This window comes from Ailuropoda melanoleuca, chromosome 9 (genome assembly GCF_002007445.2).
Source record: "Ailuropoda melanoleuca isolate Jingjing chromosome 9, ASM200744v2, whole genome shotgun sequence".
NCBI classification, from domain to species: Eukaryota; Metazoa; Chordata; class Mammalia; order Carnivora; family Ursidae; genus Ailuropoda; species Ailuropoda melanoleuca.
The window spans coordinates 42,440,911-42,467,151 of record NC_048226.1 but is presented as its reverse complement, the minus strand read 5'-3'; the positions used below and the strand labels follow the sequence as shown (position 1 = coordinate 42,467,151).

At 41.2% G+C, this 26,241-nt stretch overlaps 1 protein-coding gene across 5 annotated transcripts in view; it reads right to left on the bottom strand.

Annotated features, from left to right (window-relative positions):
* Positions 1–26,241, bottom strand: part of SULF1 (sulfatase 1) — a 154,278-nt gene that overhangs the window by 70,438 nt on the left and 57,599 nt on the right. For all 5 annotated transcript variants that reach the window (XM_034668155.1, XM_034668154.1, XM_011224018.3 and 2 more), the window contains 2 exons: positions 7,570–7,642; positions 7,025–7,256 (listed from right to left, as the gene is read on the bottom strand). In XM_034668155.1, coding sequence (XP_034524046.1) covers positions 7,025–7,196 — 172 coding nt within the window. In that variant the 5' untranslated portion in view covers positions 7,197–7,256; positions 7,570–7,642. The remainder of the gene's footprint in view (positions 1–7,024; positions 7,257–7,569; positions 7,643–26,241) is intronic.

The window sequence follows — 26,241 nt, the reverse complement described above, 5'->3', positions numbered from 1 at the left end:
ACTGGGAGGGGCGGAATGGCACTCTTTGGGAATCCTGCACGATCTACCATGTTTGAAATTTCAGTGGAATTTAAAAAAAAAAAAATCAAGGCTCCAGGAACAGTAGTTTGGATAGAGTATGGGATAGGTTACTGGGACTGGATGGGACCAGGGCCAGGAATTTAAATCGTTCTACACACTCCAACTCATTTATTCTCACATCATCTGTGTGAAAAAGGTCAGCGGAGAGAAAATGTCCAACTTCTCTGAATGACTTTTCCAAAATTACACAGAGAGCTTGAATTACTTCATTTACATGTCAAACTTCACAACAAAACTTTATCTTTCTTGATTCAAGTGTCTTAGCATCTGATTATTCAATGTTTTGTACTATAGAACATTAAAGTTTTCATCAAGCCTGTATATCATTGTCTGAAAAAACTCACAAGACCAGAAATGCAATAATAAATATTGCCATCGTCATCCCTTAAGGAAACTCCAGGCACGTGGGATCCCAACACACCTGGCTTCCTAGAGTGACACACCTCCTTGCGGACTGCATTGGTTCGCACTTTGATGAACAATAATGACAAGCCAGCACAACTCTTACTCATTGTGCAAGGCTGTTTCTAGATGGCATCATTTTATGATGAGCTATTGTTAACACTTTAAATATATAAATGGTCTGTACTAAATCATCTATATTCTATTGCTATTTTCTCACACCAACAGTTAATTTTATAGTAAAGTATGAAACCCTAAACAGTGATATTTTCAGTATTAAAAATGGTTATATTGATCGATGGAATATTTTGATTCTGAAAGCATAAGAAAAAAATAGCATGATAAAAGAGTATACCTTTTTCTACCAAAACCATGGGATGGGCGGAAAAAAAACCCAGACATTTCAGCAAAAACTGAAGGGAAGAAACATGATTGGGGAAGAAGGGACCAAGAAACAGATAAATCCATCTGGAATGTCTCCAGGTCACTGAGACTCATTACTTTTTTTTCCCCCAAAGAGCAAAAGGCCATTAAAAGCAGAGACTAGTTTCTTGGGGGAAATGAACTGAAAATGTTTACAAGCTTGGATAGAGAGGTAGGCAAGTGAAGGCAGCCAGGTGTAAGAAAAATCAGGAAGCTTTCATATTTCCATTTTTCACATTTGGTAGAGATGCGTGTGTAGATCGCTCTCCCCGACCGTGAGAAAAACAGCAGTATGGGTATGATGGTAAATGGCTCCTTGGCCGAAATGCTGGGGAGCATTGGAGAGTGGTGGGGACCATGATGACCTGAGGACATGCTCCACCTAGTGGGACAACTTTGACTTCAAAGCATCTATCTGATTGCTGTCTCATGGGAATGCAAGCTCTCACGCTTCTGGATTTTCAAGAAAAGTCAGAATCTGGATTTTTTTTTTAACATGAAATCATCTGATTTTAAAAGGTCTTAATTTTAAAAAAAGTACACTGGTCAAGCAAAAACACACCTGTGGGCTAGCTCGGGACTATAGAGCCCAATTGTGACTTCTGATTTAAAGAAACAAAGTATTTCTATGTATTTATGGTTTCTTAATTCCACCTATGATCTAAAGAAGCAATGGGCCAGCATTACTGAGATGTTAGCATCAGCCCAGTTTCCTAAGAATTTAACAAATGCCACATTGAGTCAGATCAGCTCCACAGTTTGTCAGGGTGGCACCAAGGGACCCTTTTGGAAAGATTTAGAGCTTAATTTCTTTGACTCTAGGCTCAGAAAGTTTGGGTAGTTCAACAAACATTTTTGATTTTGTTCTTTTTGATTTATAAAATACCATAAGTGCAGGATAATACTAGAGTAACATGTCTCCTAGCTTTAATATTTTTATTTTTTACTTTTTTTCTCTTTAAAAAGGTTTACTTTTTACTGGATCTTTCTCTTTTTTTTCCTTTTTAAAAATTTATTTAAATTCAATTAACTAGCATATAATGTATTATTGGTTTCAGAGGTAGAAGTCAGTGATTCATCAGTTTCATATATAACACCCAGTGCTCATTACATCCATGCCCTCCTTAATGTCCACCCCCAGTTACCCCATCTCCCCACTCCCCTCCCCTCCAGCAACCCTCAGTTTGTTTCCTATGGTTAAGAGTCTCTTATGGTTTGTCTCCCTCTCTGCTTTTGTCTTGTTTTATTTTCCCCCTCTCTTCCCCTACGATCTTCTGTTTTGTTTCTTAAATTCCACATGAGTAAGATCATATGATAATTGTCTTCCTCTGGTTGACATTTCTTTTAGCATAATACCCTCTAGTTTCATCCACGTCATTGCAAATGTAAGATTTCATTTTTTATGGCTGAGTAGTATTCCATTGTGTGTGGTGTATCTATCTATCTATCTAGATAGATAGATAGATAGATCTAGATAGATAGATTGATATCTCACATACTAGATCAAATCAGGTCTCAACCCGTACCAAAAGATTGGGATCATTCCCTGCATATTTTTAGACCACAATGCTTTGAAACTGGAACTCAATCACAAGAGGAAATTTGGAAAGAACTCAAATACATGGAGGCTAAAGAGCATCCTACTGAAGAATGAATGGGCCAACCAGGAAATTAAAGAAGAATTTAAAAAATTCATGGAAACAAATGAAAATGAAAACACAACTGTTCAAAACCTTTGGGATGCAGCAGAGGCGGTCCTAGCTTTAATACTTTTAAATGTTAAGTTTTTTAAAAAGTTTAATATTTGATGATAATTGCTTCAGATGTTGTTTTCAAATTTTAAGGCAAAATGCGGAATATCATTGATATTCTTGGTTACTGCTCCTTCTCCAGAGGAAACCATCACTCCAGACTTCACGTTGATCACGTCCATATGTGTTTTTCTAGCTTAAAAGAAAGTGTAAATCTTCTAACTAGTAATATAGTCTAAAACCTGAGCCACTTACAGGTACAGACACGACCTAAGCTACTTCTTAAGTCGTGCAAAAAGTAAATCCAGAAGTAAGGGGACCAGTGGTGAAGTCATTTCATCTTTCCACAGATGAGCTTTTCTCCTGGGATAATGATCTTTGTCCTACCCACCCAACTTGGGTGGGATGAAAACAAGCATAATAATGAGAACGAGTGTTCTTTGGAAAAAGATAACACGCAAGGTTCTAGCACTTTCATTAATAAATTCCTTATGTGTCTTACTCTCTTCACAAAGTACTAGTTTATTTTATTTGTCCTCAGACAAAGTTGAGGGAGTGGTCCACATTCCTATTGAGTAAGAGCTTTCTTTCTGAGCTTGATTTCAGGAACTCCCATTACGACCCTTCTCAGCCTTTGTCTTCCCAAACAAAGAAGTAGGATAGTTTTCTTCTTTCCCCAAAAGAAAAGCATTCTATTACAATTTTTGTCATTGTTCTTCTAAGCCTTTTCTAAGTCTGTTATATCTTTCTGGAGGTACAGTAGCCAAAATTGCCTGCAGTATTACAGGTGCAAATAGTTTTGTGATTCTATTCTATTTAAGCATTTGGCAAGCATAATTACACATAAGTAAAAAAACAAAAACAAAAACAACCCGAAAACAAAAACAAAGCAAAACCCAACCATATTAAAACCACGATGAGATACCGCCTCATACCCATTAGGGTGGGTATTATAAAAACAAAAACAAAACGCCAGAAAATAAAGTGTTGGCAAGGATGTGGAGAAATTGGAACCCTTGTATGCCGTTGGTGGGAATGTAAAATGGTGCAGTTGTTGGAAAACAGGATGGAGGATCCTCAAAAAATTAAAAATAGAATCATCAAATGATCCAGCAAATCCATTTCTGGGTATTTATTCCAAAGTATTGAAAGCAAGGTCTTAAGGAAGTATTTAAATACCTATGGTCATAGTAGCTTTATTTACAATAATCAAAAAATGGAAGCAACCCAAACTTCTATTAACAGATGAATGGATAAACAAAATGTGGTGTATATATACAATGAATATTCTTCATGTTCAAAAGGAAGGAAATTCTGATACATGCTACAGTGTGGGTGAGCCTTGAGGAAGGGTATTAAGCTAAGTGAAACAAATCAGTCACAAGAAGACAAATCCTTCGTTTTTGTCATAAGTGGTATAATTCCCCTTTATGACATACGTGTAACAGTCAAATTCGACAAGGCAGTAGAATGGTGGTTACCAGGGGCTGGGGGTGTGGGGAGTTACTGTTTAATGGGTACAGAGTTTTAATTTAGTAAGATGAAGAGTTCTGGAGAACAGTTGCGTAACAATGTGAATATACGTAATACTATGACCTGCACACTTAAAAATGTTTTAAAAATGGTAAAAATATAGAAACAAAAAAACAACTAAAGTCTAGAGCAGTTCGGCTCAAGAAGGATTATGAGAACATTACAGAAGGCTAGGCAGACGTCTCCAGCAGGCAGTGTCCTCTACCAAGAGCATAATTGTTAGGGCAGAGAAAGGAGGTCTTCTCTAAAGTTCACTGTGGTTCATCATTGTGTTCTGCCAATGAGATAATAAGACCTGTTTTATGCTTCTGTTATCTCTCTCTCAGAACCTAGAACATTACTCTGCATTTGTGGTTTGCTTTAAGGAAGGCCTCAATCAATGTCTGTTGAAGGACTGATGGAAAGCATCATGATTAAATGTTAGCTGTGGGGACCTTGTCTTAACATGGGTCCTAGTTTCACCATTGACTAGTTCATCACAGCCTACATGACTTCTCTAAGCCTCATTTTACTTATGTAGTAATTAAAGAGAGTAAGAGTAACCACTTCATTGAGTTATTGGGAAGATTAAATGAATGAATGCTTAGAATTGTGTCTGGCTAGAAAATCAAGGAAGGCGGTAGAGACAAATATACAGGAAACAACTGGCTTGACTGAACCTGGTCTATGAGTTGTATCCATTATATCTACATGTTTCCACTTAGTGATTGCTCAGGAAATATTTACTGGATGAATGAACTAATTATAGGGTGAATTCTGTTAAAAAAAAAAAAAGACTTGTCAAATGAGTCTTTAATTTATTTTAAAGACAAGGACTGTATATTGAAGTGGTAAATTTTGACAGACACCTGTATTGACTTCTGAGAATTTTGTTAGCTTTTTCAGGCCCCCGTAGGTTCACTTCAAATTTATTTAGCACCTACTATAGTCCCCGCATGGTCTCAGTATCAGGAATGTACCATAAACAAAACACTACCTTGCTCTCAGGGCAGTGGAGGAGACAAGTATGGAAGCATATGATGTATTGATGGCCATGCTGGAGGCATATCCAAGGTGGTACAAAGGAAAGTTCCATTTACCCTGCTGGAGGGGAGAATGGTTTTGGTAAAGAAAGACCCCCGAGGGCAAGGCATTTCAACTGGGTCAAGAATAGGTAGGGCTTCTCCAGGTGGAGAGAGGGAGAGGGGAAAGACAGAGGAGACAAGATGTACAAAGGCATGAAATACAGGTGAGGGAGATGAACCCACCAGATACCTTCAAGAAGCATGAGTTATTTCCATGAAGCACTGAGCAAAAGTGGGGGGAAAGGGAATAGCCTCATAGAAATAGGCAGGGACCAGATGGCCCAGAGCTCATTTGCCTACGGAGGAGAGTTGCTTAATCCTCTTGCGAATGAGAAACCATGGAGAGTTTTCAGCAGAAGAGACCTGCTCAGATACTTGCATGATAACTCTAGTCACGGAGTGAAGAATAGACAACAGGCACAAGGCTATGGGGGACAGGTGGGTCAGGTGACTAATCAGTTAGGGAAAAAGTAGGAGACAAGAGGATGGTCTGGAGATCTTGGCTGTAGTGCAAGGGATGGATATGAGAGATGTTAAGGGAGGTGAATTCAAATGTGTTCACTTCATTTTACTTGCTCTATAGGTAAATGAAAACTTAAAGCATAAGCCACATGCATACTAAAGTCGTACCTCCGAGACTTCATCTGGGCATATTGCCTGAAAATCAATACTCTTCTTTAAAAAGTGAAGTGAAGGACAGCAGACTCTGCAAATCAACTTCAACAGTCATTACCTGCTGCTGGTTTTTAGTGCATGTGCTTCCAGCTAAACCCAAGGGGTTAACTTTGCTGAGATTCCATGACTTGGTTTGAAACTGGAAATTAAAGTCCTGTTCCATGGAGACCAGGTTCCAGCACGGAGGGCTTTATCCTCAAGAACCCCAGCCTGCGGAGCTCTGTAAGGAAGCCCAGCGTGCTTTGTTAGTGCTAAGTCTAAAAGATATCAGATTGAGTGTGATGGGTAAGCCCAGCTGAGCGATTCCTGAGAGCCAGGAATTTGGTTCTAGGAATGAAAATGAGGGCTGGTGACAATTAGTAAGGACGAGCTTTATATCTGTCCTAAGGTACCGTGGAAGGTCATTCCTAGACTTGGAGACAAAACCATAGAGCTGGGCCACTAGAGAAAGCGAGAAGGTAAGAAACAGAATCAGACGGTGCAGCAGCTCTGTTGGAACGGCCAGAATTTGGCAGACTTTCCAAGTGTTCTGGAATGAATCCACATCAGCTAATTCTTCAGAAAAGCGTCATCTCCAAGGTGGTAGTAATGAATTACCACCAGAAGATACATAGAATACTGTAACTTTCAATTATCTAACAGTTATCATAAGCTCTGAATATATCATTCACTTTAATAATAATAACTGTTAAAAGAGTGATTGTATCTATGTTCATATACACTGCATAGAATTACAGCCATAAGCTCCTACTCTTGGAAACAATTTTACCCAAATATTTACATTTCTTGATCAAGAGCGTGCAAGGTGCACAATCGAACCCGTGACGTCTATAGTATTCATGCTTGCTCTTTTTCCTCTCTCCTCCTCTTATTCTAGGACCCTCCCCAGACTTTCAAACACTGAAGACCAGAAAAGTAATGTTGAAACAGAAACCGAATGCCTTATAATCAAACCAAGTTCATTTTATAAACTCATTGCTGGTTAAGATTTACCTCCAGTTAAGGGCCAACCCTCCTCAGTGTTACTGATCACGCGAAAGGTCAGCAAATCATTTGAGCAAAAGGGACTAACAAGTGAAAAATCCAGTGTCTCACCCAGCTCCACATCTTGATCATCGGTGAGCACGAGAATAATGTTGGGTCGGATGTTTTTTCGCTCCTGCTGTATCCGTCCTCTGAACCTCTGGGATCTGACAGTCGAACAGAGGCTCCCCAGCAGCTCCATGCCCAGGGCAGCCAAAACCAGCGCACAGCAAGAAAACTGCATTGTGTTTGGTCCAATGTTGCAAAACCGACAGAATGTCTCAGCCTCCTGGGTTCTGCAGGTCTGGGCAGTCAGAGAAAAAGGGAGAGGGGGAGATGAAAATGAAATCCAAACCCCAAACACAGTTGCAGAAAAAGGGCTACAACAAAGTGAGAGCTGGCACGTGAACTGTGAGAGAGAGGGCTGCACATGAGTCAGAAGTGGCAAATTCTCCCAGGCGCTGGTGGGGGGGGGGGCGGTTAAGCACTTGATTATTTTGCAAATTCACTTTTGTCCTTTATTCTCATTCCAACTTTTCTTATTTCAAAATTCATTGCCAAAATAGAATTTCCAACACAGAGCTCAAATGTAAAAGCCTTCTGACAAGAGCTAATACCTTGAATTAGGTATCCTGGTTGAATAATCAATTTCTGTACTCAGAGGTATTCAGAACATCTGCAGATGGGGTCCTAGAGGGGGAGAAGAAATAAGGACACGTCAGTCAAGGGTTTTGATACAGGTTTTGGTCTGAAGTAGTCTCTCGAAACAGTCTGTATATATATATATATATATATATGAAACGGTATATATACATAAATATATATATACAAAGTCCATACTCCAAAAGGGAGGAACAGAAGAACACAATATTCACAGCTGCTAACAAATGACTCAAAAAATATCTTCATTTCATAATCAGCTCCTTAAAGGGGTGACATGGGTACCATCCCTGCTTACACTCTGACAGTACTTGAAACATCCCCAAGAAAACTCATGATTGACCAGGAGACGCCCGCAGCACCTGTGAAACCACAGTGGGTTTGCAGAGTATCTGCATCTGGGGAGCGGTTGGCACGAGGGGGCGTGCTGGGGGAGCGCTGACTCACCTGCGTAGATACTGAGTACTTATCAAGCAGAATAAAATGCAAAGCTGTCATTTGTCATCTGCATTATGTCACTCACAACCCAGGAGAGTTCTTTCTGCTGACAAAGACTTCATAGGAAGTGACTGGGAGGGCAACCTTTCCCAGCCCCCGAAAAGCTCCTAACTGTCCTCCATCAATCACCGGGGGAAGGGGTGCTTCCTCCGGGCGAGGCTCGTCCCTGTCCCTCCGGCCAGCCTGCGTCCTCAGCACGCCAGCGCCTAGGGGGACAGAGCCCTCCTTCAACTGTCAGCACCAGCCTCACTCTTAGCAGGACCTGGCACAGCACAGCCAGCAGAGAGGTTCTAAACCTGCAAAGCGAAATGATTGATTGGCTCGGAAGCTGGAGGGTAGATACTACCCTTCCACATTACAAAATAAAAATAAATCAGATCTGGAGGGGAGTGCTGCAAAATCTTTGCAAATCTGCCCAAGAGGAGCCTATCGAAAGGGTTGGAAGAACGCTCCTTTCACTTTAGAGCTCCAACCTGCTCCAAGCGTTTCTCTTGGACTTCTGATAGTAAAGGGCTCATTAAAAAAAAAAAAAAAAATCTTTCTTTTGGACGTCAGAAGGGACTGTCTGTATGGGAATTTAGGCCGCCCTAAAATTAATTAGATAGCAGCCCGCTTCGTCAGCCACTCTGTCCCCACACACCTGAGGGTCTGTATTTTGAATTGCAACAATAAACTGGCATCAGATAAAGAAGCATAACGAATCAAGTGTGAGAATTGCAAGGCAGAAGGAAAGGCACTCCATCGCTCATTTCCATGCCTTAAATTCTGGAGGGTGACATGGGGCAGTGGGAGAAGAAAGAAGAAAGACTGTGGACTGTTTACCCCAGCCACACACATAATTTTGTTTTACACAAACACACACACCCCTATTATTTTAAACTTTATGAGCTGTTTTGTAAACAGTTCTAATGCTTTTCACTCTGCAGCCTGTAATTACTTTGAGAGAGAGAGAGAGAGAGACAGAGGGAGAGAGACTCTATAAGAATAGATTTTCAACAAAAATCTAGCGCTGTAGGAAAGCAGAGCATCAAACCAACCACCTCCGATGGACCCTGTGGCTCTGAGAAAGTCAATATGCAAGGTTTAGTGGGGTTTTTGTTTTTGGGGGGTTTTTGGTGCAATAACGCAGGGTTATTTCGGTGATTGCTGTGCGTGCAGAACACTGACAGCCAGCAATTGTTCTGCCCTGACTGGTTTCTGTGCATTTGTTTCAAGTCGTGAGAAAACTGATACAAGCAAGAAAGACAGGAGAGGGAAAGAAAGAAGTCAAACAATGGCTGTCCCCCGCAGAGCAGCAAAGAGTTACATGCAGAAATTTCTTTAGAAGCTTGGTACTTCAAGTAGCAAGAGTTTGCTCACCTCTCAAAGCCTGCAAGGGTGTGCGAAGAGAGAGTGAACAGGAGCTGCTTGCATTGGCTCGAGTCATAAGCCAGCCTCTGCTGACAGTAGCACCCCAGAAAGTACAGTCAGCTGCCCAGAGTCGCGCACACAGGAGCGCTGGGAGTTTAAATAATCAGCCCCACACGCAACTGAAAAGTCTTCACAATTAAGATGCTGATAACATTCCCTGGAACCCGATCAACATCACTGGTTATTCTTTTCTTTATCTTATTTACTTTGTCTCTTCCTTTAGGAAAAAGAAAATTAGCCTTAATGATACCTTGAATAAACTACATTGAACTACATTGAAAAGCATTTCCTAATGAAGAAAAGGGACAGCCAAGTAGACGCATTTTTCTTTTTTCCTATAATGGGACTTTCCTTAGAGAGTTAAAGGTGCAGAAGAAGCCTACATTTTTTTTTTTCTGCCACAGTTTATTATAGATTCAGGGAGTATGTATGCAAACGCGGAGAAATCGAATGGTTCAGAAAACTGGACTTTCAGACAGGTCTGACCACAGCAGGAGCACGTGCTATCCTTACCCCTTCTCCCTTCGCTAAAACACAAAACACACTGCTCTGAAAAACCTGCACACAGACAATTCCTTATTCAAAAATGACCTTTTAAAACCTGTCATCCTCTCACTGCCTGGTGTCCAGCTCCCGGAGGAAAAGAAGTAAAGAAGAAGAAAAAAAATTGACAGACAAATACAGAACTTGACAAAGGAGACAAGGATGCAATGTTTGAATTGGATACTTTGTGGCGGACGACAAGTGTCCTTAGAGACTAACAATTTGTCCTAAGAAACAGCAGAAAATGGGAGAAATGGTCAAAGGGGTTTTTCTCACACAAGGAAAGTGAGCTCGAGGCACGGTGTTGTATTCATGAATCAGGACCAGAGTACAAGTTGCCTTTTCTTCAAGCCCTAAAATGAAAACACCAATTGTAGCTATGGCCCGTTGATGTGGAAAGTTTTTCGGGCTTTGTTTAGGGCAGTCAAGCCAAACTATAAATGTGACATTAAAAGTTTCAAGTCACACATAAAGGGAAAAAACAGACCAGGGAGACTTCGAGCCAACTGGATGGAAAGTCCACCTCACATTTGCTCAGTGAGCAACACCCCACATGAAATCAAGACCCTCATTGCCCTGGCGGGTAGATGCCTGTCTTCACCACGCTCCCCTGTCCGGGCAGTTGGTGCTGAGGTCCAAGGTGGGTGGCAACACTGCTTTGTCCACTGCGTTGGTTCTCAAGGTGTAACGCAGGACTTTGGGGAGTGCCTGAGATCCTTTCTGGGGCGAGTCCAAGAGATCAGCACTGTTTTGATAGACATAGCGACTCATTCGCTTTTGTCACTTTGTTGACATTTGCACTGGTGGGTAAAATAAATCACTTTTGTCCGAATCAAGGGAGCATTACATACAGTTCAAAAAAAAAAAAAAGCCAGTTTCATTCAAAATGAAACAGTAAAATGACTAGTTATATTAAATCCTGACCCTCAAACACACATCTTTTCTTTTTAATTTTGTTTTATGAGAGAGGAAGTGCATGTAGAGCTCCTTGTCGCCTACGGAGGTCTGATGACAGTCGAGGAACTGCACTTACGGGACTGAGTTACAGGCTCCGCTAGACACTGCTTTTGGCTCATGGAGCACTATTTTTACTTGAACGAATTATTTGGACTTGGGTATTTGGCAGACATTTCTTAAGGAATAAATGAAATGAGACTGTCATTTCAAGGAAAACAGCTGACAATATTTGTTGTATTTGTTGCCAATGGCAGAAATCTAGCTTCCAAGCTAAACTCAGAATTTTGGAAAACTTGTATCTGCCAGCATGAACTTGACAGCTTAATATGTGAAACCTTTCAATGACATCAATGTTGATATTAGCAAATGTTAGTTTTTGATATTGAAAAATGAAAGGTGTCAACATTTAGCATATTTGCATAATTCAGTGAGCTAATATTTCCCAAATGACCAAATAAAATGCTACAAAATCATACAGCAGCAAAACAATTTCAAAGTGCAAGATGACCATTGGATTTTAATGTAACAGAGTATGAAAGCTCATTGATGGGGTTTCAGATTATTTAGGACTACTAATCTTTAAGAAGTCACTACTTGTCAAGTTTTGGCATAGTATCAAAGGAGATCTACAAGTGTCTGAAAAAGCCATTAAAATACTTTTCTTTTTCCAGCCACTTATCCATGTGAGGCCAAATTTTATTACTATAGTTCAACCAAAACAATATATTTCAACAGATTAAATGCAGAAGTAGATATAAAAATCCAGCTCTCTTCCATTCAGATACAGATGTGTAAAAATGTAAAACAATGTCAGGACACCTGGGTGGCTCAGTTGGTTAAGCATTTGCCTTCAGCTCAGGTCATGATCCTGGGGTCCTGGGATGAAGTCCTGCATCAGGCTCCCTGCTCAATGGGGAGTCTTCTTCTCCCTCCTCCTCTTCCCCCTCCCCGCACCCCCTCCCCCATGGCTTGTGCCCTCTGTCTCTCTCTCTCTCAAATAAATAAATAAAATCTTAAAAAAAAAAAAGGAAATTACAACTGAGGGATTTTAAAAATATTTTTAAATTCTTTTGAAAATAACAATAATAAATCTATTACATGTTAAATGATATATTTTGTGAAAAATAACTATATTTTCCAAACCAAAGAAGTATTGGTAACTAAAGTGGCATTCTTTTACATTTTTAAAAAAGATTTTATTTATTTATTTGAGAGAGAGAGAGTGTACGAGCAGGGAGCCCGATGTAGGATTCGATCCTGGGACCCCGAGACCATGACCTGAGCCGAAGTCAGATGCTTGACTGACTGAGCCACCCAGGCGCCCCCCCCCAGTTGTAATTCTAATTATCAATAGCTACAATCGACATAAACAAAAGCTCTTGAGAGCCTTCAATAAATTTTAATAATACGAAAGGATCCTAAGCCCCAGAGTTTGAGAATTGCTGGCCTAGCATATATCCAGCACCACAGTTAAGCCCAGATTTTCACCTCTAAGGCTGTAGATTTGGCCCTATTCACAGACTTATTTATTTTTTTGTCCCTTACAGCCCTGAAACTGTCCTAAGTTCTAAATGCCTAGTATACGTAGTGGATGCTGATGAGTGAGGACACCCTGTGCTTTGTTTGCTTGTTTGTGTTTAAAACGGAGGATAACAGAATTTCACAGATGCATGCCCACACATCTAAAATATGTTAGAGACAGGATCAGGACCCAATCAGCACAGAAATAGACCTCTCAGGGGTGGGACAAAGGAATTATTTCTAGTACAAAGCAATGCCACCCCATAGTTAAGGCAGAGGAAAAAAAAGGGACACCACAACCAGTCAAAACAGCAGGAGAGATTAGGCCAGCATTATGCAATTATTCAAAGCTGAATTTAGCCAGAACACACTTAGTTTATCCTAAGAGTGAAGTAAAATACGATTATACCCGCAAGAAGCTGGAATCCACATCCTGCCCCCTCCCACCGCGGCCAATCTACATACTCACATTTCTAAGGGTCTGTTTACATGGCCCCTTTCCCTTAATTTTGGCTTTCGAGTTTCCCATACATTACTTCTTTTCTTTAGGGGAAGTCTTCAGGACACGCTATCTTCTTTAGAATATATGGAAACCATGAAGGAGCTAATTTCTTCTTTTAAAAACCCCGTAGCTGGCAAAGTTCATCTACTGTTATTCCCTAAAAACCATATTTCCTGATCTAATTTATTACAACTCCAAGCAAAAGAGATAGACAACAGTCTCCTTCTGGTGCAGTAACATTTTTATACCCCTGTAAAAATAAATCTCTTCCAATAACCAGTGACACGTGAAAAGCCTTCATCGCTGACCTGGAGCACTTTTGGAGAAATACTGGGCTAAATAATGAAATCCTCCTCTCACAATATTTGCTTCCCTTCCCTTTCTCCCTTTCTACTGTTTTTCCTGCCAACCTGTGAATCCTGAAATCGACAGGAATCTTGAGAAGTCATCTAGTCACAAAACTGTTAGTGTTGGTTTTCCCTGGGGTATGGTGAGGGAGAGGAACAGGTTTTGTTTTTATTTCATTCCTGTCTATATTGGATTTTTTTTTCAATGCGTTGTTGCGTTATAAAAATAGAGATAAATAAATGTACGTCTCCTACCTTTTCCCTCTGTCTTCTCAGGGAGGAAGAGAATAGATAGAAGGAGCAGTGATAAGCACAAAGGGAGAGGTGATAGCAGGAAATGTACTTTTGAGACTTGCCCCACAAAGATAGGAAGTAAAACCACATAAAATGAGTTTACCAAGGGCACTTTAGAGAATGCAAAAAGTCTAAGGCGAAGATTTGTCCAGCTTCTTTCAAATAGGAATTAGCAAAACAAAGGAAAACAAAGTGGTCTAAAAATTATGAAAAGAACCAAAAGGATCTCATATTCCTGAAGCAAATGCTGCAAAGTGTCTGAAGGGTCTAATAATGGTCACTGGTTGCAGTGGTGGCAGTGAGAACAAAGGGATTATTGGGGTTCTAGAGAAAAAGGAACATTGGGAATTTCAGTTCAAATGGGCCTGGTGAAAGACATCAATGTCAGCAAAAAGAATTACAAATGTGGCCTTAGACATCTTAGCTAGGTCTTAAAGTATATGGTTTATGACGTGAAATTCTATTCAATTCGCCTGCAGTTTTAGGTATTTATAGCTTATTTGTTTTGAAAGATTTTATTTATTTATTTGAGAGAAAGAGAGAGCAGAGGGAGAGGGAGATAATCCCCAGCCGACACTACACTCAACGCAGAGCCCAACTTGGGGCTCGATTCCAGGACCCCGACACCATGACCTGAGCCAAAACCAAGAGTCGGACGCTTAACTGACGGAGCCACCCAGGTGCCCCTATAGCTTATTTATATTTAAGTAGCTTGAGGTACTGCATTAGTCAGCAGAAGTAGTTTGTTGCCATAAGAAATAAACCCCAAATACCAGTGACTTAACACAATGAACGTGTATCTGTCACTCAGACTACAATCACGCGCAGGGTGGTAGCAGGGAGCTTTGCTCGGCCCGGTCATGCACGGACACAGGCTGACGGGCGCTGTGGTCCTGTTGCTGGGCTGGACCAAGAGAGGCAGGAAAAACCCGACAAAACTGGAAAATCTTGCAGGAGAGCTTTTCACCATTCCGACTTGGAAGTAGCTTGGCTCGTACCTAACACTTCGTTGGCTGTCATTATCACATGGCTCCACCCGGCTGCAAGAGGGCTGAAACTTTGGTGGAGCAGATGAAGTGTTTGCTGAGCACTCCCGTCTATGCCACAAGCAGCAGGTTTCGTCAGCACCTTATATATTTGTTTTGCTTTCTCTCACAGGCGTGTGCACGTGCTTATTAACATACGCGTACACAGATATTTAGACATACACAGACACGTATTGCAAGCAATGAAGGAACATAGTCCTTGTAGCTTAAGTTCAACCATTTCTAGGTACTAGAAATGTACCTTTTAACAGATTTCTAGATTTTGGGGGGGGCATGTTTCATTTTAGTTTGTTTCCCTGATGTACATAGTCTGCCACAATAAGAATTTATTTAAAAGTTCCACAATTCTTGCAATACATTTAAGTTGAAGAAAAAATATTCTTTTAAAGATTTTATTTGTTTATTTGAGAGAGAGAGAGTGAGCATGAGTGAGCAGGGCTGTAGGGGCAGAGGGAGATGGAGAAGCAGACCCCTTCTCCCCTACCCACCGAGCAGGAAGCCCAAAGTGGGACTTGATCCCAGGACCCTGAGATCATGACTTGAGCTGAAGGCAGGTGCTTAAGAGACTGAGCCACCCAGAAGCCCCAAAAGAAAATATTTTTAAACAACCAATCAGATGCTAAATCTATACTTCAAAAGCGTTTCTGCAAATATTTTCTTGTAGTTAAAATCTATGTGAGGAAAGAGGAACACCTGACTTTACAATATTAATTAAGCTGCAGTCAAAAGAGTTCCACTGGCCTACTTTCTATGCCATCAAGCTCACCACCAATATAATGCTCGTTAACATTTTCTAAGGGATTCAACACAGCAGAGTAGAGTTACAAGTTCGTTCTGAGAGATCCTGCTGGCCTCACACGGAGTGATGACCAAGAAAGCAAGTCTGGGAAACAGAGTGTGAAAGATAAATTCGCATTTCAAAACAGTGCTCGTTCCTAAAGACAAGGGGGGCATATATGGACAGTAACTCTCCCACCCCCACCCACCCCCCACCAGATGTATTACTTACAGGAGAACCTTTAAAAAAATCAGACATTCATGTTTAGGTCAACTCCTTTGCTCAGAGACATTTTCAAGGAAACGATAAATTCAGATTACTTCATGTATTGATATTTCAAAAATCCTCCTTCACGAATTGTACTGGGAAATACTATTTTGAGATTTCTTTGTACTACTGGCTAAAGACGTAATTCCAAGTCTTTTAATGACAAATTCCCTTCAACATGTGCTTTACATGTATCTAAATCCTTACGCGATCTTCAGATTGTCCTTCAGTTGTACATGTACCTCCACGCACTAACAAGCTTGGCTGTGTATTTATCGAGCGAAAAGAGCAACTCTGCTTAAGTTTCAAGCGAGACGCAGGCCTGCAATCATGGAAAATACTATTACAGGAGAACCCACTGAGTAACTAATAGGCCTACCTAGGAAAATTAATTTGGTGATCTTAGCCATAATGCACGCGTGAAGCGTACGATGAAAATGAATTGTCCATTCTAGTTGACATCCTTCAGATACATGGCATTCTTGTCCAGCCAAATTAATCCAGCGACCCTCGAATCATTATCTGGACATGAAGATATTTACTGATGTTTTCAGAGTGATTAGCACGTGGACAGATACAGTAGGCGATTTTTAAGACCATAAATTCACTAACGTTTACTAATTCAAATGATGCTGCTTGCATCAGAGGCCTGTAGTAACTTGAAACTTAAACTAGGCCTTCTGTTGTCTGGACAGAAGCTGGGAAAAGCTGTAGCTAATAAAAAAAAGAATGTTTGGCTCCATTGTTACAAAAGAGTAAACTTTATGACACTTTAAACTGAAGGATTTATAGAATGAAAATTGTGAGTCATGTTATCACCTTAAACTATTATTTGTCATATTTGTAAGATAATCTTCCTGAAAAGGCTGAGATGAGGATCTCTGTCTGTAGATGTTTGAGGCAAATTTATGCTATTTTCACGAGAGGTTCTTTATACACAGATGTTTACAGTTGGACAAGTCCTAGATTTCATCTAGATCACAAATGCTCAGTGGTCTTCCACTTCCAGAATTTCTGTTCTCACTAACCACTCTACTTTGTTTTAAACTTTCATTTCTCAGCACACACAAGAACAGTACTTGTCACACAAAGGAGCTGATATAATTAAACCAGATGATGTGGCCCGCAAGTAAAATCAGCCATTCATGAAAGCTGGTCACCAGAGGCCATTTCAAACAATGCGTATTTCAAAGTAATCTAAAGTAATCCCATCTCTCTACTGATTTGGTTTCCATGAAGTCTTAAGCACATGTGTGCTCCGAAAAGGAGGCTTATTAAAACCTGATGTGATATTAGAGATTATAATGCAACAGGGTTGGGCTGATTTTAATATCTGAGTCTTCAAAAAGAAAGCAATTTTCAATGATATGTGTAAGCTTACTAAAAACATTCTGCATACAAAGGTAGATGGTGTTTACTTATTAGTTAAGAAAAAAAAAGAAAGAATGGTCCCTGTTATCTGAATGGGGTTCATATTTATATATAAAATTGACATATAAAAGTGGAGGAGAATGTGGAAATTAAGAAACAAAACAGAGGAGCATAGGGGAAGGGAGGGAAAAATAAAACAAGACGAAATCAAAGTGGAAGACAAACCAATAGGAAACAAACTGAGGGTTGCTGGAGGCGGGGGGTATGGGGTAACTGGGTGATGGACATTAAGGAGGGCACGTGATGTGATGAGAACTGGGTGTTATATACAACTGATGAATCACAGAACTCTACCTCTGAAACTAATAATACACTATATGTTAATTAATGGAATGTAAATAAAAGAAAATAAAATTTTTAAAAAAGTGGAGGAGAAACAAACAGTTTTCACTGACGGACAAATAGGAAAAGCACAGTAAATATTAGCAATTATGCATAGTGAGGAGCTTGGATTATTTAGAAAATTCTTTATAAAGTTGGGAATCTCTAGCACATCATTCTTGTGGCTCACCATGGTGAAACATTATCAAAATGTGTCCTAGAACAGCATTCGACAACTTTTAAAAATAGTAGCTATCCCTGTTAGTAGGACTGGATTCTTACAATTACTGAGTGATTGCTTATGTTTACCAATACCTCCAGACCTGGAGGATCTCTGGGGATTTTATTTGTTTGTTTTTCCTGATCCTTTTTCTATTTTCTAATTGTACAGTTGACTCTTGAACAACGTGGGTATGAACTGCATGGGTCCACTTATACATGGACTTTTAAAAAGTAAATAGAGTACTGTAAATGTATTTTCCTTTCCTTATGATTTTCTTTATAATATTTTCTTTTCCCCAGCCTATTTTGTTGTAAGAATACAATGTATAATACATACAACATAAAACACATGTGTTAATCGACTATGTTATCAGTAAGACTTCTGGTCAACCGTAGGCTATTAGTAGTTAAGCTTTCGAGGAGTCAAAAGTTATACTCAGATTTTTGGCCGTGCAGGAGGCTGGTGGCTCCAAGTCCTGTGTTGTTTAAGGGTCAACTGTATTTAGTTTCGATCATGGATGAAAATATAAAGGATTAGATTTGATGTTTCTAGTCACTCCATTTCAGGATCTTCTGCAAACAGCTCTAGATCCTTGCAAAGCACATAAAAGAAAACATGTAAATGATCATGAACGGGTTTGTGAAATTAGCAAAACCCAACACCCTGACACATGGAAAATGTGCTATTCCTCACTGGAACAGTGCTTCACACACTTGATTGTATATGAGAAAGGGGGTTAGCAACTGCGCTTAATGGAGTTAATGTGCAGGACAAAAATCTAGAAAATACATTGTCAAAATCTCTTAGTTTGAGGGTGTTATAGACTGAATGTTTGCATACTCACCTCAAATTCATACGTTGAAATCCTAACCCCTAATGTGGTGATATCAGGAGGTGGGGCCTCTAGGAAGTAATTAGGTCATGAGGCAACCCTCGAATGGGATTAGTATCCTCATATAAGGGATCCCAGAGAGCTCTCCCACCCTCTTCCATGTGAGGACACTGAGAAGATGACCCTCTGTGAACCAGGATGTAGGCTCTCACCAGATACAAAATCTGCCAGCACCCTGACCTTGAACTTCTAGCTTCCAGAATTGTGAAAAATAAATGTTTATTATTTAAACCTCCCCAGTGTATGGTATTTTTGTTAAAGCAGTTCAGGTGGAAAGACAAAAGGGATCTTAAATCTCACCTAGATTAACTTTGAACTAATGAATAAAACTTCTCTAGGGCATCAGTGAAAACATGCTTACCTGGGTAACACAGAACTCACAAGGCCACCTGTGTAGTTTAGGGAAGCATTTAAGCTTAGAAAATTCTCCCTTTTATTGAACTAAATCCTGTCCTCCTCTCATCTAAATGTTTAATCATGTTCTAGTCTACTAAGCCACACAAAATAATTCTATATTCTTCTCTATAACAAATGTATTGATATTTGAAAATGGTCTCCACCTGACTTCTAAATCTTCTCCTCTTAAAAGACATATTTGTGTAGTGGAGAGAGATGGGAGAGCAGTGGAAGGGGTTATATTTGAATTTGGCCATTCCTTGGTTAAGCACTAGATCAAGAGATCTGATAAAGCTGCAGTCGTAGAAGAAGCCAGAGTATTTAGTCCCTTTCAGGCCCAAAGGAATTTTGACGGCTAGACTACTAATCAATGCTTTCCAAATTCACGAAGGAAAATTTCCTTATGTACGTACTTTCGTGCTTGGACCAAATTCAACTCGGAAATCTTCCAAAATTTGCATAATTAACTTGTTAATCAGTTTTATTGGAGAATAAAGTCAGACAAGAAAGATGAAGATCCAGGCTAAGAGTTATAATCCAAGTACTGGATTTTTTTCATCCCTTGACAATTTAGTCACTGATTTCTCTCCAGATTTTGACGAAGCATTCCTTCTAAGAAACATCTTCTTAGGGGAACCCTCTTACACTGTTGGTGGGAATGCAAGCTGGTGCAGCCACCCTGGAAAACAGTATGGAGGCTCCTCGAAAAGTTGAGAATAGAGCTACTTTCCAATCCAGCAATGGCTCTACTAGGTATTTACCCAAAGGATACAAAAACAGATTCGAAAGGGTACATGCACCCGGATGCTTACAGCAGCATTATCAATAATAGCCAAACTACGGAAAGAGTCCAAGTGTCCACCGACTGATGAATGGATAAAGACATGGTATATGTGTACACAATGGAATCTTATTTGGCCGTCAAAAAGAATGAAATCTTGCCATTTGCAACAACATGGATGGAGCTAGAGTGTATTATGCTAAGCAAAATAAGTCAGTCAGAGAAAGACAAATACCATATGACTTCACTCTTATGTAGAATTTAGGAAACAAACCAGATGAACATATGGGAAGGGGGGAAAAGAGAGAAGGAAGCAAACGACAGAGTACAAACTGAGGACTGATGGAGGGAGGTGGGTCGGAGATGGGCTAAATGGGTGATGGGCATTAAGGAGGGCACTGGTTATGATGAACACGGGGTGTTGTATGTACGCGATGAATCACTAACTTCTACTTCTGAAACCAACATTACACTATATGTTAGCTAACTAGAATTTAACTAAAAATTTGGAAGGAAAAAGAAAGAAACATCTTTACCACATTTGGTTCCCAATTTCAGAATAGCTGGATACTTTTAAAGAGCCATGAAAGAGAAAAACAATCATTCTATCATCACACAAGGCCCCAAGCTCAAGTACTTAAATCACAAGGTAGAGCAGGGGTTCATCATAATCACCTGAGGCCTTGTTAAGTACTCCGGCATTCCCAACTCAGGGATGGGGCCTACAAAATTGCATTTTTAAGACGTTCCCAGTGATGCTGATGTGGATAGTGCTGGTCCAGGATAGAGCCATCAACCCACTAGCACTAGCAAAAGAGGAGGTGCACGGAGCCAAGTCTGGGGAAGGTCTGTCAAGTCTTTTCATGAAGGTTGACCCCTCCGGGTTTTGCACTGGCTAAGGCAGCTGAGATTCACCAGCCAGGGCTCCTGAGATTGCCAATTATTTCATAGCTGATGGGACTCTCTCTCTCTTTTTAAAATGATTTCATTAATCAATTTGTTTATCTTAGAGAGGGGGGAGGCAGGAAGAGCAAAAGGGGAGGGAGAAGGGGAGAATCTCAAGCAGACTCTGTTCCATTTCAGAGCCCAGTGCGGGGCTTGATCCCACGACCCTGACATCATGACCTGAGCTAAAACCAAGAGTCGGATGCTCAACTGACTGAGCCACCCAGGCGCCCCTGATAGGACTCTTTTGTAAGATCATTGCGGAGTTGTGGAGAAGGCAAACATTCCACACGCTCAGACTTCAGTAGGCATGGACAACAGAAAGAGTTATCCATTGGAGAGCATTACACATTCCTCAACAAATAACCAGAAGTAGCTTTCAAATGACCCTCTGATATCCCTTTCCATACATTCTCTTTCAATGTCTGAAAGACATTGGCATACAGAAGCTACTGGAGTCTGACAGTGGCCCAGCACAATGTTGAAGTTTGTTACATTTTTAAACAATTGTTATGCACAAAGATAGGTTTACGGCCACTACATTTTATTTTGGATCTTTATGTAGTTATTACTAGCAATTAAGGAGGCAGAGCAAGTAACTTGCTTTTGTTTTAATGAACCACGCCCCCCCCAACCCAGTTTTCCAATTCTGTCCAGCTCTCTCTGCCAATCACGCAGTCTCGGCCTTTCACCCCGTCTATCACCTCTTCTTTGAGGCACTGTCCAATGGAGATGCAGCAAAAAAAAATGAACTCTGAATTATACAATGTGACCCCCAAATAGACCAACCCACCATGATGTGCAAGGCACATTAAGTGCTCTGGGGACCCTAAGCTGAGTTCTCCTCCCCACAAAAGGGAACTGGGAAGATTGGACAGAATTAACTGGAGCAAATGGCAAGGGAGCAAACTTCCAAATGACTTCACGTGTCTTCATTCTCGTAACAGCCACTTCTCAGAAGGAGACTAGGTAGTCCTAGCTGAGAAGGGGCAAGAATTTTGGGGTCTGAGTCTTCCAGTTGTCTGACTTCAGGGAGAATATTCCACCCCTATGTGGACTGCTGTGGAGACTGAAGCATGACTGAAAAGTGATGCATCTTGAATTGGGGGCCTTTTCTTCTTCTTCCCTTCCCCTTTCACCCCTTCATGTGATTGCTGCTTCTTCATTCCTCAAACTCTACTGCCCCATGATCCCCCGCTCCTGGCCCTGACTATTTTCCTCACTTTCTTTTTCCTTTTGCTCTCCCGAGTCTCCACATTTCTTCCATTTCCAGCTTGTGGATCAAACTTTCCCTTTTATCAAGAAGTAACAATTCGCACTATTACAGATGAAGCAGTTACCAGGTATCAGACCATTCATAGTCCTTACTTCACTTTATCCCCACCGCATCTCTGTGAAGTAGGTCCAACTCCTACTCACTTTCTTTTTTTTAATCAGGAAACTGAGATTCGGGCTAAAGAATCTGTCCAAGATGGCTCAGCAAGGGGCAGAGACGGGGCTACCCCATACCAGAGTCTTCATTAACTACTCTGTGTGTGGATTGTTTTTCTGAAGTGTCTTTTCACTTTAAAAGATCTTGCATGCCTGAAGAAAGTCTGAACTGGCGAAATTAATGGGGAGACTCTTTTTGGGCAAAAGAAAAATGGGTGTCAGGTGTTGCTGGTGTTTCCAGGCACCTGCCCCTGTGCCTTACGGTATCTATCCCAGGAGAACACAATGGGGCATCAGCATTGCGGCCACATACTACGTACAGGCCCCCTTTCACCTTACAAACAGAAGGGAACCCCTCAGAGCTCAGTAAAACAAAGAGCCGTTGCTGGGCGAGACAGTGGGCTGGTGGGGTCGAGCATGAATATTCAAGACCACGAGTCACGACTCCGTGAATTCGAGGGTCTCCTCTATTTGTATTTAGCATTGTGTAGTTGTGAGACAACTTGCAATGATTAATTAATCCTTGGTGCCGAGGCAGAAGGTGAAATAATTTGTGCACAGTCACGCAGTTGGTCATTCTCAGGCGGTGAGTGAGTACTGGAGTGCTTCGTTTTCCAGAAAGAAGATTGGACTTGACTTCCTGCTTTTGTGCCTGTGATCCAAGAGATCCACCCCCCCAACCCCTGAAATTTTCTAACAGGAGGGCAGGTGGCTGCCAGCTGTCCTTAATCCACACCCTCATGACATCATCCTCAATATCTCCAGTCCCTGGAAATTCCACCCAGTGATATCCCACACCCACTGTGGGCCTCGTGCCCCAGCCCCAAGGAGGCCACGGGAGCCCTCCCTGAGGGTCGGCTTCCTGGCTCGCCGGGTGGAGGAAGCACAATCTGGTTTATATATCGCACGTGGCTGCTGGTGACTGTTTCCTCTAGTGCAATTTTAACCGAGACTGTTCACAGTAATACCTCAATTATCTAACACAGTAGGGGGAAGGCGGGTCTCCAAACACGTGAATTTTCATGATACCTTACTTTAACTATTTCGAGGCAGAAACTTAGAACAAACAGACGCAATGGAACCACTCTAAGGCATACTGACTCTGCACAAAGAACTCCCAAAACTCAGTGGCTTATCACAGAAAAAGGGTTATTTCTCCCTGTGTTAGTTACATGGCGGCTGCAGAAGAGGCTGGCTCAGCCGTGCTCCACAGTGTGGCTCTTTGAGTCTCCTGTTTAGGACTCAGGCTGAGGCAGCAGCTCCTGTGTGAGACACACCCTTCTCCTGACCGACACCAGGAGCAGAAGAGCTGGGAGAAATTTGGAATGGTGCTCAAAGCATCTGCTCGAACTTGGCATCTGCACACCTGCTTACGCGCCCTTGGCCAATGGAAGCCATGTGCTGGAGCCCAGGCTGGGTGGGGTATGTTCTGCTCTCTGGGCAAGTCCCATGCAGTGGGCAGGGACGTTGAACTCTGGTCACTTCTCTGGTGGGGGATGGGCGGCAATAATTGGGGATTATGAGTTAATCTACCAGCACACTTTCAAAAATTAATTACATATTTTCTAGCCTTCAAAGAATACTGGGAATGAGATCACTGTTTTGTTTTGTTTTTATGGCTCTGGGTCATCGTCATTAACAATTCAGACTTTCCCTAAGGGGTGTGACGATATGAAAAGCTGTGTGACCAATACGTGAAAGACACTGGACTGATAGTGTTCGGAATTCCTTATGGATGCTTTTTACAGTATTGTTTTTACCTCCTTTGTAAATATCACTTCTAGTTACTCAGTGTATTTGCCTCTCATAACTCCACTTTCTTTCTTCTAATATGCTAGGGAGGTACCAGAAAGATGACTTGTTGGACCTTGTTAGATCTGTGTTTAAAGTAAGAGTGAAGACATGCGGGTCTCTCAAGGGCAGCATGTTGGATTCTGTGCACAGATGCTGTGACAAACTTGTGGGTGTAGGGGCTTCATGGGGGTATTAGATTCCTCTCTGTTTTTGTCTGGTTGGTTGAGGCAGAGGGATAAATGAAGTTAGGGCAGAACTGGCTTTGGATGAAGGTCCATAGGAGAACCCTTGCTTTGCCATTTTCCATATTTAACAAGAATTCTTTTCCAGATAGTTGACCAAGCATTACCACTACCTGCCACTTCTTGATCAATTCCATTTCATTTTATTTTTAAAAAAGATTATTTATTTTTTTGAGAGAGAGCAAGAATGAGCATGAGTGGGGGGAGGGGCAGGAGGAGAGAATCGCAAGCAGACTCCCTGATGAGCAAGGAGCCCAACGTGGGGCTTGATCCCATGACCCATGAGATCACGACCTGGGCCAAAACCAAGAGTCGCATGCTCAACCCACTGAGCCCCCCAGGCGCCCCCCATTTATTTTAATTGCCATACACATTGCATTCAACAATCTTTTATAGAGCCCCTGAGAAAGGCACTTAGTTAGGCACTATTGGAGGTAATGGATGAATGAGAAAAGAGCCCTGCTTTCAAATGCATAGTTACATATGACGTTAGGTATAATTCAGTTCCAGAATGTGGGCAACTGTCCTCTTTCTGAAGGTAGGACAGACAGGACACTTCAAAAGGCTCCGGGACTCCCTAGAATGTGCATGCTACTCACTTTGGGTTCATAGCACCTTGAACACCACAGTGCAGCCTGATCTGCATCTTTTTTGGATGAAAACAAACCCCTAAGAGCCATATTTGCCGGTCAAGATAGACGAAAGTCAAATGTCTCCAACCTGGTTAGTGGACAATTATTTCTTAGCTAAACGTAGTTATTCTCTGAAAGCTTGACCCTACGTTGATAATAATTCAACTATGAATAAGATTTTTCATGTGTTTAGGTGTTGTCTTGTATCTCACATCCCATTAGAAGATACATTTGTTCTTTTGTGAATAAAATAACTCCTGTGTTCACAATGCATCCCAGTTCCGGAAAAACTGTCATCAATGATCAAATTTGCTCTTCCCCAGAACTTAATAGGAAGGAAGAGCCAGCATTGCTACTTCTTCTCTAATGCAATGCTACCCCCCACAGGAGGTTCACACGGCTGAAGCTAAGACTCACCGCACACTCAGGCCTTCTGATTCTGCTGCTGGTGGCTTTTTCCCCTAATAAACCAGTTCTTTTTCACTTTGCCTCATTATTGTGTGAATAATTTCCAACTTGATTATCCATGGACACCTATGTTAAAAATAGAAAGACTAAGGTAACGTGCAAACAGGCAAAGAAAGAAATGCGTTTGCATGAGTTGTAAACCTTCCGTTGCTACTCTCTTCTACCGCTCAAACAGAATGCTTGTATTAAGTTTGTTTATTCTTTCTGCACAAACCCACTGACCTGTGAAAATACAAAGAAGTAAGAATGTCCCTAGTAATAGGAATAGAGTGAGCTAACATGTTAATGTTGCTTTCTAATATTTTAGCAATTCTATCATGTTGATCAGAGTATTCATAATAGAATCACAGGCTTAAAAATACGGGAAAAACAACTTTTTGGTAAAAACGTGTCTATGAGATAATTTGGATTGAATATCTTTTTTTCCCCCCAAGATTTTATTTATTTATTTATTTGAGAGAGAGCGAGAGACAGAGAGATTGAGAGAGAGAGAGGATGAGTATAGGGTAGGGCAGAGAGACGGGGAGAAGCAGACACCCCACTGAGCAGGGAGCTTGACTGGGAGCTTGATCCCAGGGCCCTGAGAGCATGACCTAAGCCAAAGGCAGACCCTTAACCAACTGAGCCACCCAGGCACCCCTTAAGTATTAATAACTTGAGGAAAGTCCTGAAGATATGTTCATTTTAACATTTTAAGTCTTTTCACAAACAGACACTAGAAAGCTGGATTGATTACACTGCTGAAAATGCATTTGTAGGTCATGTGAAACTTGATGAAATAAGAAAGGACTGCGTGGTACGGAGTGAGCACCTCCTCGGGGGGGCAGCAGCCGGAAAGCTATAGTTTTCCAGGTGGGAGTCATGTGAGAGAGGGCAGCAGGGCGGGACAGTTATTCCTGGAAGTTCACCT